At 42.2% G+C, this 20,103-nt stretch overlaps 1 protein-coding gene across 1 annotated transcript in view; it reads right to left on the reverse strand.

The window, feature by feature from the left end:
• The window catches only part of LOC122798642, a 409,392-nt gene extending 390,881 nt beyond the window's left edge, over window positions 1–18,511 (reverse strand). Inside the window, exons 1-2 of the mRNA XM_044067728.1 lie at window positions 18,024–18,511; window positions 16,137–16,278 (exon numbers count right to left, since the gene is read on the reverse strand). Of these exons, the coding sequence (XP_043923663.1) occupies window positions 16,137–16,278; window positions 18,024–18,369 (488 nt within the window). The 5' untranslated portion in view covers window positions 18,370–18,511. The remainder of the gene's footprint in view (window positions 1–16,136; window positions 16,279–18,023) is intronic.
• Between the last annotated feature and the right edge of the window lie 1,592 nt (window positions 18,512–20,103).

Below are 20,103 nucleotides of genomic sequence, written 5' to 3' on the forward strand. Positions count from 1 at the left end.
GCAAATTTAAGTTCCTACTAGCTATGCTAAAGCTCTACTCTCTAAAGTCAAACCATGTTCTGAATCATCTGATCATATCCCTTCATACTTTCTGCAGACTGCTGAACATTCCCTGGCTGTTCTTGTATCTATCCTTATCAACCGCTCCATCTCTGAATCTAAAGTTGCAACTATCTGGATACAGTTCTATACTCTTCCAATCCACGAAGGTGGCAACTCCACACAAAAAAAAAAAGAAGTTATGTCTTACCATAACATTCCATCTGTGTTGTAGATCTTTATTCATTCATTACTGTTAGTACCTCGGTTCCATCCTCAGAACAGATATGGCCATTTCCCAGCTCGTGCAAGCCAAAAACTCTCAGCTAAGAACCTACCCACAATGCCCCTCTCCTAGATACTCCAGATCGAGTTTGCCCGCCTTAGATAAAAGCTGTATTAATAGAAAATGTAGGAGACTCTGTCTGAGCAAATACCCTAACCAGGAGTTCCTAAAGTCCACCAGGAGTCCAGGCAGGGGGAAGGAGGGTGGGAAGTAATGAATGAATAAAGATCTACAACACAAATGGAACGTTATGGTAAAACATAACTTCTTTATCTGATGTTGTAAATCTTCATTCATTCCTTACTATTAGGACCGAGTCCCCAGCTACTTGAGTCCGGGGTGGCCCTAAGGAAGGATATTCCTGAGCACCATAGAACCAAAAGATGCTCGTCCCCTGGAGGCCAAATCCAATTTGTAATGGGATAGGAAGGTATGAGGTCTTGCCCACTTGGCTGCTCCGCATAAACCATCCATAGAGGCTTTGGAATAAAAAACTACAGAAGAAGCCATAGATCTGGTAGAATGAGCCTTTATTCTGGAAGGTAAGGGTATCTTATTCTGTTGACAGATAAATGTAATGACATTTCTAAACCAAGAGGATAAAGTCACTTTGGAAACAGGTTTACCCAATCTGGTTCCTGCAAAGGCCACAAACAATTGGTCTGTTTTCCTGAAAGATTTAGTCCTGTCCAAATAACAACGAAGCTGCCGGTGCACATCAAGGGTGTGCAATAGGTACTCCCCTCTATTAGAATGCCTTGGGAAGAAAACTGTCAAGTCAATAGATTGGTTGATGGAAAAACCAGAAATGACCTAGGGCAAGAAGCAAGGGTCAGTATGAAGGGACACCCTATCCGTGTGGGAGATCAAGTAAGGACTCTTGACCCTCAAGGCCTGCAGCTCAGATACTCTTCTCGCTGAAGTGAGTGCTACTAGAAGTATGGTTTTCCAAGACAAAAATTTCAAATCACTTGAATCAAAGGGCTCAAAGACAGAGCCTGTAAGAGATTGAAGCACCAGAGTCAAGTCCCAGGGTTCTAAGGGAGGCTTGACCGGAGGTTTAACATGCAATACTCCCTTTAAAACGGTCTTGCATAGACGGTGTGACATAACTGAAGACTTATCAAGACCATTATGAAAACTGGCAATAGCTGCTAAATGTACAGTGATCGTTGAAGCTGAGGCTCTTGCATGCAGAAGAGTAGTCAGGTATTGCAGAATCTTTTGAATAGGCATAGAGAAAGGGTCTAAGTTCTGGTCTTTGGCCCAAATAGCGAACCTAGTCCATTTACTAGTATAAAGCCTTCTAGTGGAAGGTTTGTGTGAGGCGAGAAGAATTTCACGAACAAGAGAAGGGATGTCAGGCAGTCTGGCAATCACTGGAAGTGGAGGAACCAGGCTGTGAGCTTGAGATTGTGCAGGTTTGGATGAATCAATCCCTGAGGATGGGATAACAGGTCCTGGGAATGATCCAGGATCCACAGGCTGTGAATGAGGCCACGGAAAGGGGAACCATACTTGACGTGGCCAGTAGGGAGCAATGAGGATCACTTTGCTTTTTAACCTCTGAGATTTCTGGAGAAATTTTGGAATGAGGGGAAATGGGGGAAAGACATACGGAAGACCCGGGGGCAATCGTGCATTAGAGAGTCCCTCAGTGGTTCCCCCTGAGGGGGGATCAAGGCAAAATAGCTCCTGCATTTGTAGTTCAGGGAAGACGCAAACAGGCCACAGCAAGGCTTGCCCCAATACTGGAAGATTTGAGCTGCTATTACAGGGTTGAGGGACCACTCGTGAGGCATTAGGATGTTTCTGCTCAGATTGTCCACAATATGGTTGGAACTCCCGGGAATGTGCATTGCTATAAGAAAGCGACTGGAAGCTATCGCCCAGTGCCAAATCCTCATGGCTTCCCGACACAGGGGGTAAGATCTGGTTCCGCCTTGCTTGTTGATATACCTGACGACTGACATGTTGCTGGGATGCATGGAACGCTTGCAACGCTAAGAAAACTGCCCTCAGTTCCAGGACATTTATGTGCAAGTTGGCCTCGATGGGAGTCCAGGTGCCTTGGACAGTCTTTCCCTGAAAATGCCCTCCCCCACACTAACAGTGAAGCGTCCGTGGTCACCGTGGCCATGGGTTAGGGAAGACAGAACGGTCGACACCAAAGATTCTTTTGTGGCTCCATCCACCATAGCATTTCCTCCTTGCAACAGTTTGTAAGGTGCATCATGTGGTTGAGTGGGTGGGTTAACAACGGCCACTGGGTGGAAAGGAGCCACTGCAGGATTCTCATGTGTAGTCTCGTCAAAGGTACTAAAGTAATGGCAGCTGCCATGGAGTCCAAGAGTTGCAGTACAAGACGTGCTGGTACAAACGTGTGAGGAAGAAGGTCTTGAATTTGGTGTTTTATTTTTAAAAGCCTGTGAGTGGGGAGAGAAGCTTGACAATATGTTGTGTTGAAGACCGCTCCAATAAATTCCAGTGTCTTCATTGGAGACATCTGAGATTTGTCTTTGTTACTGTAATCCCCAAGCGGAGAGCGAGATCTTGAGTGTAAGAGAGGCTGCACACTAGGAGATTCCTGGTTGGAGTGGTAAGGAGCCAGTCATCTAGACAGGGAAACACCTGGAATCTTTGTAGTCGAAGATGGACTTACCACAGCTGCCACACATTTGGTGAACACTTAGGGGGCTGTTGAGAGACCGAATGGCAGTGCCCTGAACTGGTAGTGGTTGGCTCCCAGCCGGAAGAGGAGAAACCTCCGGGAGCTGTGATCCAGCTTTATGTTGTAGTACACATCCTGTAGGTCTATAGAGCACATCCAATTGTCCTTCCCTAGGAAGAGAAGAATGGACTGCACTGTGACCATCCAGAATTTCTGAGGTTTGACAAATTTGTTCAGTAGGCTGAAATCCAGGATTGGTCTCCAGTCCCCCGTCTTTTTGGCACTAAAAAGAACCTAGATTAAAACCCGGATCCTGTCTGTTGTGGTGGGACTGGTTGGATGACTCTTTTTCTTAGCAGTTTTTCTATTTCTAAGGCTGCTAATTCCCTCTGATAGGTTGGTATATCGGGGATTCATTTGACGGGTCGGGGAGTTAACTCGAAAAGTATTTGGTAGCCTCTGGATATTATTCCCTGCACCCAAACATAAGTAGTAATAAGATGCCAGGCTAGTAGATGCAGAGAGAAACGACCCCCGACTGCTTCCAGAGGAAAGCAATTGGGCTGCTGCTCAGGAGCGCTGGTATGGTCTGCTGGAGAAAGAATCTCTGGCTCCCTGGTTACGCTGACCCCCTCTACCCCGAAAGGGGCATCTTCCATATGAGTTGCCCCCTCTGCCCCAGGGGGATTGTTCACCACGAGTGTCACGAAAGGATCCTTGGGATTTCTTGAACCATATCTTCCCCCTTGTGGTTCCTGGAGTAGTGCCTCTGGGGGTTGGAAAAACCTATTCCCACAGCAGACAAGGTCTTTCCGTCTCTCTCACTACATGCAAGTCTGTCACATACCTTGGGGCCAAAAAGTGCAGATTCGTTGATAGGTGCGTTGACGAAGGAAGATTTAAAGGGATCTGCGAAATTACACAACCGCATCCAAGCATTATGCCTCATGATAATACCAGATGCGGCAGCTCGAGCTGCCCCCTCGGTGGTGTGAGATATCAAAAGCATCGAGGAGTTTGAGATGGAATCAAGGGTAGCTAGCTGTGAGGCGACAGTGTCACATACCTCATCAGGCAGTATCCCCAGCAAAGAGGAAGACATTTCAGAAATTAGGTCTCTTTGGAGGAGAGTAAAGTATTCCAGACAATTCAGTGACCGAATGGCGAAGGTCGCTGAAGCATAGGCCCACTTCCCTAGTCTATCCATGGTCTGGGACTCCCTGTTTTGAGGATGGACAGTGGAACTATCTTCTTCCAGTTCCCTCTTGGTGGCTGACCATAGGATCAACTGTCAGCTGTTTGGACCAGTGGGGCTGGTCTTCAGGCATAGATAAAATTTTGACCGGCCTCCGGGAGACAGGCTCTACATTGTCTGGGACCTTCCAGGCACGCTGCACAATTAGTTTAACAAGATCATCTGCGGGTGGGGTCACCCAGAAAGTAGATGGCCGGGCACAGAAGGCCTGCAGAAACACCGATTCCTCAGAAAAGGGGTTAGAGGACTTCCATTTCCCCTGCTTTCTGAGGATTTTGAGAATTTCTCCGAATGAAACATCATATGGGGGAGAACGTGGGGACCCTTCCCCCTAATCACAATCACTGTCTTCTGTGATAGATTCCTCTGGGGAGTCAAGGTGCTTCCTCTTGCACCGTTTCTTCCGGGGTGGCTCTCCGGTGGGATCTTCTGAGGAGGACTCCGGAGAAGGGGTTCCCTTCACAGGGGGTTCTTGTGACTCCTGTGCCCAGGGACCAGACACAGCGGGTTGGGAGAGGTGCATGCTAGAGTTGGTTTCTGATACTGCAGTCCTAGGTGCTGGTTTTAAGCCTTCAGAGTGAAGGACCCTTTCCATAACCTGTATGGCAGGCGCACTCAAGCCCACCTCCAGTTGAGGGGTTCCGAGAGAACTGGAAGCCATCAGAACCGTGGACATACATGGTGCCAGTGAGAAAATAGGCGCCGGATTAGGTACCAAGGTGAGAACAGTCCAAGCACCGCTCTGAGAAAGCATCGGCTCCATCGTAGCCGATGCTGCAAGGGTGGTCGGTGCCGGCAGGGGAGGTACTGCTGTCGGAGCAGAGACAGTATGTACCGAAGCAGATGCTGGGGGAGGATAAGCAGAGAAAGGTGAAATAAAAGATTCTGAACCAGGAAGGTCTAGCTGGACTGGGTAATCCCCTAGCTACCAGAAGCTGGCCCACAACCTGCACTAGATCTAGTTCAGAAAAACTCCAAGTGGATCTAAAAGAGGCTGCAGAAGGGGAATCAGGCTTTTCTAGAAAAGGACTAAATCTCTGTCCCAAGAAAGTGTCGTAAGTGGGAGAATATCTTATCCTTGGCAGGTAATCGAATTTTGGAGGTGATGGAGCCGAAGAAACTGTCAGCACCGTGGATGGGGATGGTGCCAAGGTATGTACAGTCATCTGGGCCTATGGAGCCGAGGAAACTGTCGGCACCATGGATGGGTATGGAGCCGAGGCATGAACAATCATCGGAGCCAATGTAGGAGCCAATGACGCCACCAAAGTCAGTGGTAAAGTCAGTGGTGCTGTCCTTGGAACCGAGATAGGAGTGAAAACCATGGCCGGCACTGAGGGACAGGACACAGATCCTGGTGCCAAAGATGTCTGCGCCGTGGGCACCGGTGAAGGACGCAGCGGACTTGGTTCCGTAACTGACGGAGCCCCAGTAACTGAGCGACTCCATTTTTCTTTATATTTTTTGGTCTTAGGAGGGGTGAGACCTTTGTCCCAGATAGAGCCTCTGAGAAAGGTGTCTTGAGTAAGCCTTTTAAAATAAGCTTAGTCTTACGTTCTGCTAGTGTCCGACTACTAAAACTAGCATAAATGTTACAATCAGCTTTAAAATGATCCACGCCCAAACAGTAGACACAGCAGACGTGCATCTGAGTTAGGCATCTTACGTCCACACTTGTCACACGGTTTAAAACACTAGCTTTGTCTGACATGGTAAGGAAAAACAATGCTATCCTATAGAAAAGTTAGGAAGAAATACCAGTTAAGTTATGTTAAGGAATACCACTAGTAAAAGGTCCTGTCAAAGACAGGAGAGAGGGACAGTAACAAAATGGTAAAAAAGAAAAGGGTAGGAAATAAGCCTAGGTTATAGACGGAAGTGAGAAAAGGGTAACTTGACTAAAAATTTTGTAATTTAGAAGAAAAACTGTCATAAAATCAACAAAGTACTACTAAGCTTTGAGAGAGATGGCTAACATGTCTGACTAAGAACACGGCAAACGAGATCTGGAGTATCTAGGAGAGGGGCATTATGGGTAGGTTCTTAGCTGAGAGTTTTTGGCTTGCACGAGTTGGAAATGGCCGTATCGGTTCCGAGGATGGAACCGAGGTCCTAACAGTAAGGAATGAATAAAGACTTACATCATAAGATTATCTAATTTCATACTTGAGAAATGTATACACAAACAAGCAATGCATCATCTCCTACAAGAAAAACTTCTCACTCCTACCCAGCATGGTTTCCGTCCTAAGCATAGTACCACCACTGCTCTCCTATCGTTTTCTAAATACTATTTCTCTAGCCAAAGACAATCATAAACTCATATCCTGACGATTCCTTGACCTCTCTAAGGCCTTTGACACTGTCTCACACTCCCTACTACTAAACAAACTCACTGACCTTTACTTCACTTCTGATACAGTAGCATGGTTCTCCAGCTATCTCACTGACAGACAGCAGTAGGTCAGATGGGACTCAGCACTTCTGTTCCCCCTACATGTAAAAACTGGTGTTCCCCAAGGATCCATACTTGGTCCTCTAATTTTTAATGTCTTTATCAACTCACTCTATTACTCTTGTCCTTTGTCCACCATTGTCCAATATGCAGATGACTCTACAGTCATCACTACTGCAAACTCTCCCTCTGAACTCCTATCTATTACCCAGACATCCTTCTCTGCTGACACATGGCTCAAAAAAATGCCAGCTCATCCTCAATCCTAAAAAAACAAAACTGCTTCTCTTCCTCCCTAAATCTGCTAACCACATCAAATCCTCCTTTACCATAACATCCTTAAACACTCCTATTGAAGTAGATGCCAACACAAAACTACTTGCCATCTCCATAGATGACCAATCAAAATTTGATCTACATATTAACAATTGCATCAGGAAAACCCATCAGAAGCTAGGACTTCTGTACAGAAATAGCAGATTCCTCACCACTGAAGCTAGGCATACTCTAACACATGCCTATCTTCTTCCTTGTCTAACTTACTGCTCCCAAATACTTACTAATCTAAACTCAACTTTACTCTCCAAACTACAAACAACCTACCACAAGGTAGCCAGATTCACAGCTCAACACCCATACAAATCTCACCACTGCCTCTCCCTTAAATTCCTAAACTGGTTCGGACTACCTCACCTACAACTCCAAACTCAACTACAAATGATCCACTCCACTCTATATCAACCATCTTTCTGCCCAGCTCTCTCATCTCACATTACTCTGCTACCAGACATCTCAGAAGTGCAACCCAAGACTTACTAAAGGTTCACAAACCAAAAACTAAAACTAGCACCAACTTTTATAGTTATCACCCTTCTATTGCATGGAACAAACTCTCTCTAGAAATAAGAAATCTGACAACCCCTAAAAAATTCAAAATAGCCACCAAAGATTACTTTAAAAAAAGACTGGTCCTGCCCCAGCTCACACCCTCCCTGACCAAAATCCTCCCTTCTTAGCTTCAGAGTAACCAACTTCGATTCTTACTCTACCTACTTTCCTTTACTATTCAGTCTGACCCCTTTACTAAGATGTATGGAGCCCAATACTGCTTACATATGATACAGCTTGACTATTATTGTTATAGATGATTGTACACCTAAATGATGCTTATGTTATTCTTGTTCTCTAATATTGAATTGTAATGATGATTGTATACCTAACAAATTCCTGGTTTGCTTTTTTTCTCTTACATTGAATGTCTAATTATTATTGTTTAATTTTCTTATATTATAAGCCTGGAGCTTTTCTCCCCTGGGCTCCCCTGAAAAAGGACTTTTTTGCTCAGTCGGACACTCCCAGTCAACAAATGTAAAATAAATAATTAAATAAATAAAGTAAATAAATAAATAAAAGTTGGCAATAACAGAGTGATACCACCCCAAAGCAAACTAGTTTAAAAGTGACATAAAGAAAGAAGTTTTACATAGCAGCCTTACCGCCTATCATTACTATTTCATTTATTTACTGGCAAAAGGACTATTTTACATATTTTCATACTGAAATACTAATGTAGGACTTTAGTAGTTAAAAAAGTACACCACCAACCACTAAAACTCCAATTAGGTTGTAAGAAGTCAAGAAAATGTTTAACTCTTAACAATCTGTATAATCAAAAAAGCAATGCTTTGCAAACACATGCACACACGCATTCCATTGCAGACTCCAGCATTACATCTCAACCTACAGACACTGAAAATAAGAAAATGCCCTTGAAAAGCCGGAACATCCAGCTAAAAATCTGGATATCTAATTAGCATAAAATTTGAATACAGAATAGCACATATCCCTTCCCACTTGCGGTAGCGTTGTCGACTCACAGCAAGACGTTATCCGTTCGATTCTCAGCTAAAGCTTCTTCTGTGTGGAGACATGCGTGAAGGGGCATACCTTCATTGAAGTTTGTGCGTCAGGGCTGGTAACTCGGCACATAAAAATCTTCTACCAATCATTAGCAGACTGGCGTTCTGCTGTGGCGACCTCTAACCAGGAAAAAGCCGAAAGACACAACAACAACTTAGAAACACATATTAAAAACAGAGTGACAAAAATAATGGCAAAATATAAGCACATTTTCAAAGAAACACTGCAAACTGTACAGACTTTAATGAACTGTATTGCAAAAATTTTTTAGCACAAGGTTATTTATTTTTTCTTCAGAATAAGGCAGAGCTAAGATGTGTGCCATCTTTCTTTATAATATTGTTGTCATTTTATTATATTTATTTTACATTTGTTTACTGGGAAAGTCCGATGAGGTCAGATGGGCCTTTTTCAGAAGACGCCTGGGGAGAAAAGCTCCATGACATAGAAACTAATACATTGATAAAATGATTACATACTATAGAATAATAGGATAATACATTGACAAAAATGATTACATACTATAGATTAAAAAAAATTACAAAACATTGCTTCAGATTCAAAATATTACATAAAATAGCTCAGCATCTTAAAACTCTTGTTGCAGAATAAGAGAAAATAAATGCCTATACTAATTTGCAGCTGTGTATACCAAGACAATCTTGAAGTGGAGAGCATGAAGGGAGGAACAAGTGGGAGTGAAGGAAGCTTCAGACAGTTAAGAGAGAAGTCTGCGCTGTAGAAAGCATGGGTTAAGCACAGAGGGATTATTTATTTAATGAATCAGGATTTCAGTAGAAGACAGGGGCAGTAGAATTAAGACTTGGATAAATGATGTTGGTACGAGAGAGTTGAGAGGGATGACGTAATTGTCATATTGGAGAGGAGCAGGATCATAGAAATTTGTCTTTTAGGCAGTTTTTGAGGAGTGTTTTGATTTTTTTTTGTATTGGCGGTGTTGATGATTTGTGGAATGCAGTTCTAGATCTTAAGATATTTTATATGAGAACAGAAATTCACCAAAGTTGTTATTGACTTTTATGGGTTTTTTAGTAATATTTTATCAGAGGATCTTAAAGTTTGATTGCTGTTGTCTTGCTGTACTAGGTCTTTGAGACCTGGGCAGAGGTCCGATTTGTAGATGATGGAGTGGGTAACAGTAAGTTGGTTTAAGTGGAGGAGGTTGGGAAGTTCAATCCAGTTTAGTTCTTGAAGAGTAGAGCAGTGATGAGTTCTATTTGGGTGGTTTAGGACAAATCTAGTACTTTGTTATAGCAGGCCTCGAGTTTGTTTAGGTCAGTTTTTTTTAGATTAGTAAAGATGGGGGAGGCAAAGAAGGGTGGAGAGGAGACATGTTCTTGCTATGGTCTGTCTGGTGGTATTGTTGAGGAAAAGGTTTGGCTCTATAGAGTACCAATTTTAACATTCACCTTTTTAATTGTTAAAGCCAAGTGTTAGTCGAAGTTTAGTGAGTTATCAACTGTCAACCCAAGAAGTTGTGTGTGTTATACTGGTTCTATTTTGGTACTGTTAGATGACAAGATACTGAAAGGGGTTGAGTTACTTGTGTTTTGCCTTTAATAAAGATCATCAGTTTGGTTTTGTTTAGGTTGAGTATTAGCTGATGGGTTTTTAAGTACTTTTCTATGCTGACGAATCATTTTTGTGTAATTTCCAGGAGTTTGGGAAGAGATGAGGTGGAGAGTATAAGGGAGTAGTCATCAGCACATTGAATAATAGTAGTGTTGTTGGTAGCTGTGCATAGTTTACCGGTGAATATGGAGAAAAATAGTGGACCGAGTACTGACCCTTGAGAAACTCCTGCGGAGACAGGAAGAAAGGGAGAGAGTGCGTTTTGTCACGTTTTTGCTTGCTGGCGGTCTGTTAGCTAGCTATGGAACCATGCTAATGCTGTTTGAGAGAGGTTCATGGATGCTAGTTCATTTAGCAGTTTTTGATGTGATACAGTGTCAAAGGCTTTTGACATGTCAAGGAAGATGGATGAAACTAAGAGGCCATTATTTTTAAGTTCATTAATCTTGTTGGTGAAGCAGATTAAGGCTGCTGTGCTATGCTTTGGTCTGCAACCACGTTGTGAGTTTGAGAGAAGGTTGCTCCTTAACAGATGATCTAGGAGTTGCTTATGGATGCATTTTTGAGGATTTTTACTAATGGGGTAGAATGGCTATGGTACAGTAGTTAGATAACTCAGTTGAGGGGCCACCTTTATACAGAGGTATGATGATAGATATTTTCCACAATTTAGGAATGTATTGTTCAGTTACACACCAATTATTTAGGATGAAGATGGGGTGTGCGATTGCGTCAGCTGCTACTTTAAGAAATTCACTGGGTGAGTGGACAGCAGCAAGAGTGGTAGGTTTTAGTTTGTTAAGGAGGGGTCTTACGGTATTGGTTTGAACTGTTCTGACAGTAAATGAGTTGAGGTTTGGGAGGCTGCCTAATGGTAGTGTTGGAAGTGAGTTGTTGTCACAATTTACCAGGGATAGTATTGAGTTTATAAAGTGGGAGTTAAACTGGGATGCTGAACTGTCAGGGGTGGTAGTGGGAGATGGGTGATGGAGTAGTAGTTTGGCTGGATTAAGGAGTTGTTTTATAGTTCCCCAATATTTCTAAGGGTTATTTTGGCATTTTGTTGGAGAGAGGCACAGTACTTTTTTTGTCTTTTTTTTACTTTACTTTTTGCCTGGTTTCTTAGTTGTCGGTAGGTAAGCAGGGAGGTCTGAGATTTTGTCTCCTGATAGTGAGACCAGGCTCTATCCCTGTTTTTGACAAGTTGTTTGGTGTCTATGAAAAGCCATGGTATTTGTTTTGCTTTAACTCATGTTTTCCTTAGGGAGGTGAGATTATTTAAAATATTGAGGAAAGTTTGAATAGTTGCACTGCCGAGTCTAGATGGAGTTGTTTTAAATGGGAACAGTTGTATCGTTGCAGTAGGTTTTTAAATATGTTGGGACAGAAGTTTCTTTTGTTATGTATGTGTTTATAAATTGTGTTTTTTGGAGTGTTTGAGTGGTAATGAACAAGGTAGGTGGGCATATGGTCACTCAGACTGTCTGCAAGGCAGCCTGCTTGTTGGTAAAAGTTGGGGTTATTTGTTAGGGTCCAGTCTAGGATAGTTTGTTATTGTGTTTGCTGACTCTGGTCGGGGTAGATATCATCTGGGAGTAGCCATGCAAGTTTATAAACTTAATTAGATTATGGGAAGTGCAGGTATTCCAGTCCATGTAGAAATCTCCCTTGATAATGGAATCTTGGTGAAACGTAATTCCTATTCAATTAAGGATGTTTTCAATTTTGGTCTGGTTATTATCTAGTGGAATGTACACTGCAATAACTATTAAATGTTTACTGTGGCCGAGTTCTAATTGAGAAATTGGTACTTCAGAGTCAGAGGGGTCTGGTGGGTTATGGTTAGGGCGTAATATGGGGTCTATACTAAATCGGTGAAACGACATTACAGCGAATGCCATTTTGCCAACACATATAACCCGAAGTCTGAAAATAGCGAAGGTCAGGCCGGCCTGAGCTATAGCATTGCCCTTTACCCCATTGTAGTGCTAGTGCGATCTCAGAGTTGGTACATTTAGTTAGAGGGGGTGTGGGGGGCACAGTTCCCCCATGTTGAGGGGTGTGTGGGGGGGATGAAGCCCCCCCCACTTAGTTATGTTTTAAAGTGCGTGTGTGTGTGTGTGTGTGTGTGTGTGTGTGTGTGTGTGTGTGTGTGTATGTATGTGTGTGTTTATGTATGTGTGCATGTGTGTGTGTGTGTGTGTGTGTGTGTGTGTGTGTGTGTGTGTGTGTATGTGTGTGCGTGTGTTTGGTGCTAGCAATTTCTTTATCAGGGAAAGAAATCGCTGTTTTGGCCATTTGCGGTTTAGTGCATTCGGTCTTTGTGTCTCTGAAGAGGCATTCAATGTATCGCCTCTTTGTGATTTTAATATAAACCCGTAATATGTTTAGTGAGTTTTTATACATGATTGCTATTCCACCTCCTTGCTTATGTAATATGTAACTTCTGAGTATGTTGTAGTCTTGTAGGAGGACTTTGGGGTCTTTTATATGTGGCTTAAGCCATGTTTCAGTTTAACAATATCATGAGTGTAAGGTGAGGATGGCTTGTTATTTGTGAATCTTATTAGGTAAGCTTCTAAGGTTCATATTTAAGAGAAGATTGGTAGTACTGCTTGTCAGGCATGGCAATTTATGAGTAGGGGGTTACAACAGAGTTAGGAACTTGTGATGGAGTTTGTGGGCCTAGATTAGGATGTACATCACTGCTTAGTGCAAGTTGTATTGACTTTTGGTGGGGTCTGTGGCTGCATTTAAGTAATAGTTTTGTTATTTTATATAGTAGGTTTGAAGTTTCATTGGTATGAGCATATCTGAATCTGTAAAATGTAATGTGTGGCTAAAGAGGTGGGGGGTATTGAAATGTTTTTAATTGGGTGAGTTATGAGGGGAGTCTGGTTTAGCTGGTAAGTTGTGTGTTTTTTTTATTGTGGTAGCAGGTGCTTTGGTATAGAAGTAGGAGTATGCTAAGTAACAGTGTGACTAAGTAACATGATGGTTATATTAGGCTACTAAGGTGGAGGATGAGAATCTTAAGTGATATGGTCTGTTTAAAAAGTTTGAGGGGATGTGACTCAGACAGTGAGACTAATACTAGAAATGGTTAGAAACTGCACAATTTGTTATACAGTGTGTTAAAATGGTTTCGGGGAGGTGACTTGGAGGGTTGGACTAATAGGAGAGTGGGTAACCGGATAATTTATTTGTGGGTGTGGACAGAGCTTAACTATAAGTGAAGTGGTGGTTGGGAATTGGAGGTAGGGAAGGGGAATGGAGCAGGGCGGGCCATGGTTACTGTGGCTGCTTTCTGACCTACTGGTTACTGTGGCTGTTTTTTGACATCAGTAAACACTTTGTTTAAGATGTAATCCCTTGGACAAATCTGGTGACATGTAGAGAAGTGGCAATGGGAGTGTAGCAGTCTAACATTTGCAGAGAAGTAAGTTTGTATGGAATGGGTTATTAAGAAAGACAAGCACAATACTGTTGTTTAGGGTACAGAAGTTATGGTTTCCAAATTGAGAGGAAGAAAGTACAGAGAAAGGGATGGGAACACGGGAGTGTAACCCAGTGATGTGCTGTAAGCACTTATATAGATCAGTACATTAAGGTTTAAAACTGTGGCACTTATAAAATAAAGCTAGGGCATACATTAAACATTTGCAAAGAGTTAGGCAGGTTTTCTGGATGGGACAACTGGAAACAATAAATGTAGGCTCAGCCCGGAGCCTTAGTAGTTTTTGTTTGGAGTACATAACCTTTGCTACATTAAATGTTTGCAAAGAGTTGGGCAGGTTTTCTGGATGAGAGAGCCGCAAGCAGTAAAAGTAGGTTCAGCCTAGGGTCTTAGGTTTGTTCTTTGGAGTACGTAGGCTTTGCTGCATTAAACATTCGCAAACAGGCAGGTTTTCTTAATGGTAGAGCTGTAATGCAGGCTCTGTCTGAGTTTTTTGTCTGGAGTATGTACGCTTTGCTACATTAAATGTTTGCAAAGCGTTAGGCAGATTTTACGGATGGGAGAGCCACAAGCAGTAACTATAGGCTCAACCTGGGGTCTTAGTAGTTTTTGTTTGGAGTATGTAAGCTTTGGTACATTAAATGTTTGCAAAGAGTTAGGCAGGTTTTCTGGATGAGAGCACCACAAGCAGTAAATGTAGGCTCAGCCCAGTATCTTAGTAGTAGTTTGAAGTACGTAAGCTTTGCTAAATTAAATGTTTACAAGGAGTTAAGACAGGTTTTCTGGATGGGACAGCTGCAAGCAGTAAATGTAGGGTCAGCCCAGGGTCTTAGTAGCTGTTCTTTGATGTATGCACATTAAACGTTTGCAAAGAGGCAGGTTTTCTGGATGTGAGAGCAGCAAGCTGTAAATGGAGGCTCAGCCCAGGGTCTTAGTAGTTGTTGTTTCGTGTACGTAAGCTTTGCTACGTTAAATGTCTGCAAAGAGTTAGGCAGGTTTTCTGGATGGGAGAGCTGCAAGCTGTAAATGGAGGCTCAGCCCGGGGTCTTAGTAGTTGTTGTTTGGAGTAAGTAAGCTTTGCTACATTAGACATTTGCAAAGAGTTAGGCAGATTTTCTGGAAGGGAGAGCCGCAAACAGTAAATGTAGGGTCAGGCCGAGTCTTAGTAGTTGTTGTTTGGAGTATGTATGCTTTGCTACATTAAACATTTGCAAGCAGTTATGCAGGTTTCCTGGATGGGAGAGACGCAAGCAGTAAATGTAGGCTCAGCCGGGGGTCTCAGTAGTTTTTGTTTGGAGTATGCAACCTTTGCTACATTAAACATTTGCAAAGAGTTAAGCAGTTTTTTGATGGGAGAGCCACAAGCAGTAAATGTAGGGTCAGCCCTGGGTCTTAGTAGTTGTTGTTTGTAGTACGTAAGCTTTGCTACATTAAACACTTGCAAAGAATTAGGTAGGTTTTCTGGATGGGAGAGCCGCAAGCAATAAATGCAGGGTCAGCCCAGGGTCTTAGTAGTTGTTTGGAGTACATAAGCTTTGCTAGCTGATTGGAGATGCATATGGTGGTTTCAGCTTCTACCCTTGTATTATTACACAGACATCACTGGGGCCCCATTAGCAGACAGAAACAGTGGAAAAAGATTTGTATGTTGGTCATGTAGTGCAGTTTTCTGTGTTTTCTTCTTCTTTCGGCTTTTTCCCGGTTAGGGGTCACCACAGCAGATCACCTGTCCGCTCATGATTGGCAGTGAAGTTTTATGAGTTGCCAGCCCGGCACCCAACCTTCCACAGAAGGCACACACATGCACACACTCACACCTAGGGCCAATTTAGAGTGTCCAATCCACCTACAGCATGTCTTTGGAATGAAACCGGAGCATCCAGAGCAAACCCACACGACCACAGGGAGGACATGCAGACTCTGCACAGAAGGCACCCCAGCCGAGAATTGAACCGGAGAACCTCTTGCTGTGAGGCAGCAACGCTAACCGCTGCACCACCGTGGCTGCCCAGTGTGGTTTTCTGTGTACTAGACTCAAAATTACATGTGATGAGGGGGCTTCAAAAAATTGGATAAAGAGGTAAATCAAGCATGAAAATGGGAAAATACTTTCAAATATAGGGACATCCTGTAGTGGGATAAACCAGGCCTGAAAATGGGAAGGTTCTCCTAAAATAGAGACAGTTGAGAGGTCTGTCCAGCATATCTCTCAACCTTTTAGAGTAAGAAATCTAAACAAAGCCTAAAATAATGGGAAGACAAAGCCCCGAAACTAGAGACAGATTTTAAATATTGGTTTTACAATCTTAGAATGTTGTTAGAATAGTTGAATTTGTGTTAGCATGCAGTTTCTGAAGAATATAATTCGGATACACAAATGTTTGTCAATAATTTAGTGACTTCAACCCTTAGTGATCTGACAGAAAACCACAAATTTTATGAGGAACAGTCTAATAATACCTCATAACAAGGATCGGCACGACCAAAGCCGACTGATCTTTACTTTCGTTCCACAACTGTTCAAACCATAAGAATGGGCTCAAAAGGTTAGCCTTCCAGTCGTCCATGAACTCCACGTCGCTAAGGAGCTGTCTTTCGCCTTCTGTGAAGAGGAACAGAATGAAAATACAACCTGCCTGTGAACGACATAAACTAAGAAACATTAACACAAACACTAAAAATATTTATGCACAAATGAAAAAACAGGGAGAGGGCAAAGATCCCAAAATAGGAACTGATTTTAATTAATTTTCTTATGAACTTAGAAAGCTGCTAGAATAACAGGTTTTGTTTTTCTGAAGGATGCAAAGTCTGAAAACGGGCTTTGCATTAGAACAGTACCCCACCAGACGCGCAGTAGTAAGGACCACCCAACACCCTGCACATGATGTTTATTCACACATATAGAAATGATAATGAATATTCATTCCGGATTACCGGATGAAGAACAAAGTATTAAAATGTACATTGCGTATTCTGACTACGAATTATGTATTTTAAGTATTTATATTGAATTAGTAGCTCCTCTACTAGTGCGGAAGCTGTTTTCAATGACTTGAAAAATAAATGCAATGTATTTGCGAAGTTAATACGGATTAACAATACTTATATTTGTTGCTTTTGTTAAGTGTACATTTGGCATTATTTACTGACTTTAATCATTAGCGATTTACCAGAACTCCCCACTGTCTGGTGGATAGGAACTGTGAACATCTTTTGAAAAAAAATACATTTTGAAGAAATCCCTTCTCGCTTGCTTTTTAATGTAATTAACAGCGACAACTTTTCCACTAGCTTTTTTCTCTGTGTTTTGAAAATGACATATAAACATTAAGGGCGCCCTGTTGGCCTTCCGACTATATTAAGGTATACTCAGCAATAAATGTTCTACATATTCTTTTGTCCGACAGATATCTACTTGTGTTTATTCAGAAATAGGCGAACAGTAAACGCCACGCAGAGGGTGTTGGTGCTTGCTACTGCGCATGTTGTGGGGTAGTGTTCCACTACAAAACCGGGGCCTCTGTACCCCCCACCCCCACTCAATTACATATGCCATCTCCGAGATCGCACGTTTAATAAACTTGTTATACAATTAAACAATGAGTATTCACGATAACACTGGCAAATCTGCATGGCTTGTCAATCATGTATTTGTGTAAGTGTTTAAATTTCAGTCCTCCGTGATTTGCCAGAAAATTCCAAATGTTCTGTGAAACAGAAAATCTAGACGTTCTGTGAAAATCTGGCAGTTGAGAGGTATTTCATATACATGGACACACACACTATGGGCGCACAGAGTCATACACAAACTCACTCTCTCACACTAGGGTTACCACCTGTCACACTATGCAAGGGACAGTCCCTCTTTGGGCACTTGTGTCCTGTGTATAAATTGAAAAATGACAAATGTCCTGAGATATTAGGACAAACGTATTTCCTATATTTAATGTAATGGTTGCATAAAACAGTTATTCTGTTTCTGAAACACCTAAATGTTATAAGAAATACAATAAGCAACTAAAATGCTATAAGAACAAGCGTTTATTTAGGCAAAAAAAGTGAAGTTCTGTCCTTTGTACTGGCCGTGGGTACGTTTTGCCTTGCAAAAATCTGACGTTTGTACAATGTCCCACATCGGGCATTTGAAGAGGTGGCAACCCTATCACACACGCACACACCAACTCTCTCTCTCTCTCTCTCACACACACACACACACACACACTATGGGCGCACATAATCACCCACAAACTCTCAAACATACACTATGGGCGTACAGAGTCACCCACAAACTCTCCCTCTCACACACCACTTACAATTACACACAGAGACAAAGTCATTCCTCACCCATTTGGCGCCGGTACTCCGTTTGCTCTCCAAAACTGAAGCGTGTACACCCGCGATTGTCCACAATGTCCACACAAGTGCGAAGGAGTTGGTAATACTGCAGGTCCACTGTGGTGCCCCCACCAGTACCTCGCTCAGGGTGTTCTTCATTCGCAACGATTTGATACTCGCTGTTATGAAACACGCACAAGAAGGTATTAATAAGGGCGGATTTACCGTGCCCAGTTAACCCGAAAAGATGAATTCTGATTTTTTTGAGTCGGAACTGTAGCCCCAACTCTGTGCTTCTCCTCAGAATGTTGTAATTTCTGATTTCGTGTCTCAGATGATCACTTGTATGAGCCATGATAACGCATTAATGTTGCCTACCCATTAACTAGTGGGGTGCGGAGGAGGAGCCGGACAGTTGTATGTCTGTATAGGAAGAAACATTCCCAACTCGTCATAAAAGCAGCACCAACTAAACAGAACCTCTGCAAAGCAAGCATGTCAGTACACAAGTGTATAAAGCATATGTGTTTATTTTTCACCAAGGCAACAGCAGTCTGGCCAGGTGTAATAATGTGTTCCTGTTGGTATAATATTTATTGCCCACGAATATAATACTTTCACTAGAATACACAATAACTGTATGAGTGTATATATACTTTTATTAATAATTTCTATTTCCTCAACTCTTAATTAAAAAAAGCAAACAAAAGGGGCCTCAAACAAAATGTTTTTCTTATTCCTTCTGGGGGTGGGGACAAAACAGGAGGATTCAAATACTTCTTGTTTTCCTTAGTTGGTTAAGAAGATGTGATGTTCATCATTCTTACTGTTAATGTACCCCTTTGGCTGTATGGGTTGTATCCTGCCCAAGTTTCAACAATTGGCCACCTTCAGAAAACTGTGGCCCCTAATTATTAATTCTATGGAGGGAAATCAGCAGTCAGAGTAAAGATTGCTTCAGTAGTTTTTCCCACCAAGGGTTGCCAGATTTCTATTTCGACAGGTAGGGACACTGCGTGAAGTCCAAAAAAGGTCTTTCGTGTGGAACAGCAGAAGGCAGTTCTGCATTAGACAGAAGTGGCTCGGCTTTGTAATTTTTTATTAGCTTCTATGCCAGTATACGAGCCAATCAAAAATCACACAGTGGAGCCTCTTCTGTTCAATGCGAACAGCTTGCTTTGCGATTTGTGATATAGAAAGATAACCAAACAGCAAGACAACCAAATCCATAAACCTGTGAAAGTGTTTTAGTGAAGCAACTTTTTTGTCATTGGTTATAGGGCTAAAATAGCTAGGCATTCAACATGAAGGGGTGTATTCTTTCAGGGGACTCATATCAGGACCAGAGGAATAAGGAGGCCTTTTTCCAGAGTCATGGGATCCTTGTAGCGCTAAAAAAACAATTGGATCCAGCAGAAATGTAGTAGTCAAGGACTTGACTAAAGATTAAAGGAATCTGAACTTCCATAGCAAGAATTAGGTAAAGTTATGAGACAGGGAACCCACAGCAGAATGTCAGTACTCAGAGGTCCCCGTTATAAATGAGTTAGAGGACCACAGCAGATTTTTGAACTGGGGCACATTTTTTAATAATCTAACCAACAAAATTGGGTAATCTACCAGTGTAGTACCTCGCGGGTGGTTCTGCATGGGTTAAGGCGTGCCCACATTGATTGGCAGGTCATCGCACATCTGAGTGACAAGGTAGGCTAATTTAACAATGACAAGGTTCTACTAATTTCCAGAACTTTTAACTAAGAACTTTATTTTTGTCTGTTTTATGTTAATCAGCCTGCTTATTGAGATATCAGAAGGAAGAACTCTGAAGTTTGTGACCTTAATAAGTCATTATTTCCTACAGGTCTAAAACAAATCTTCTTTCCTTGACTACAGTTTTTTCTGTTACATGTCTTTTTAACTTTGATGTGCGTATCACCTACTACTAACTTATGGACGTTGTCAAACGTTGCCAAAATTGAATGTGGCTTCCATACTCTTTCTGAATGTATTTCCAGTACAAAAATGCATTAGAATTTTACGGGTCATTAACAGCACTACTCACTTGACTTCTTGTCTCCAATACATTGAC

Source organism: Protopterus annectens, chromosome 3.part1 (genome assembly GCF_019279795.1).
Source record: "Protopterus annectens isolate FY-2018-M chromosome 3.part1, PAN1.0, whole genome shotgun sequence".
In the NCBI taxonomy this organism is placed as follows: Eukaryota; Metazoa; Chordata; order Ceratodontiformes; family Protopteridae; genus Protopterus; species Protopterus annectens.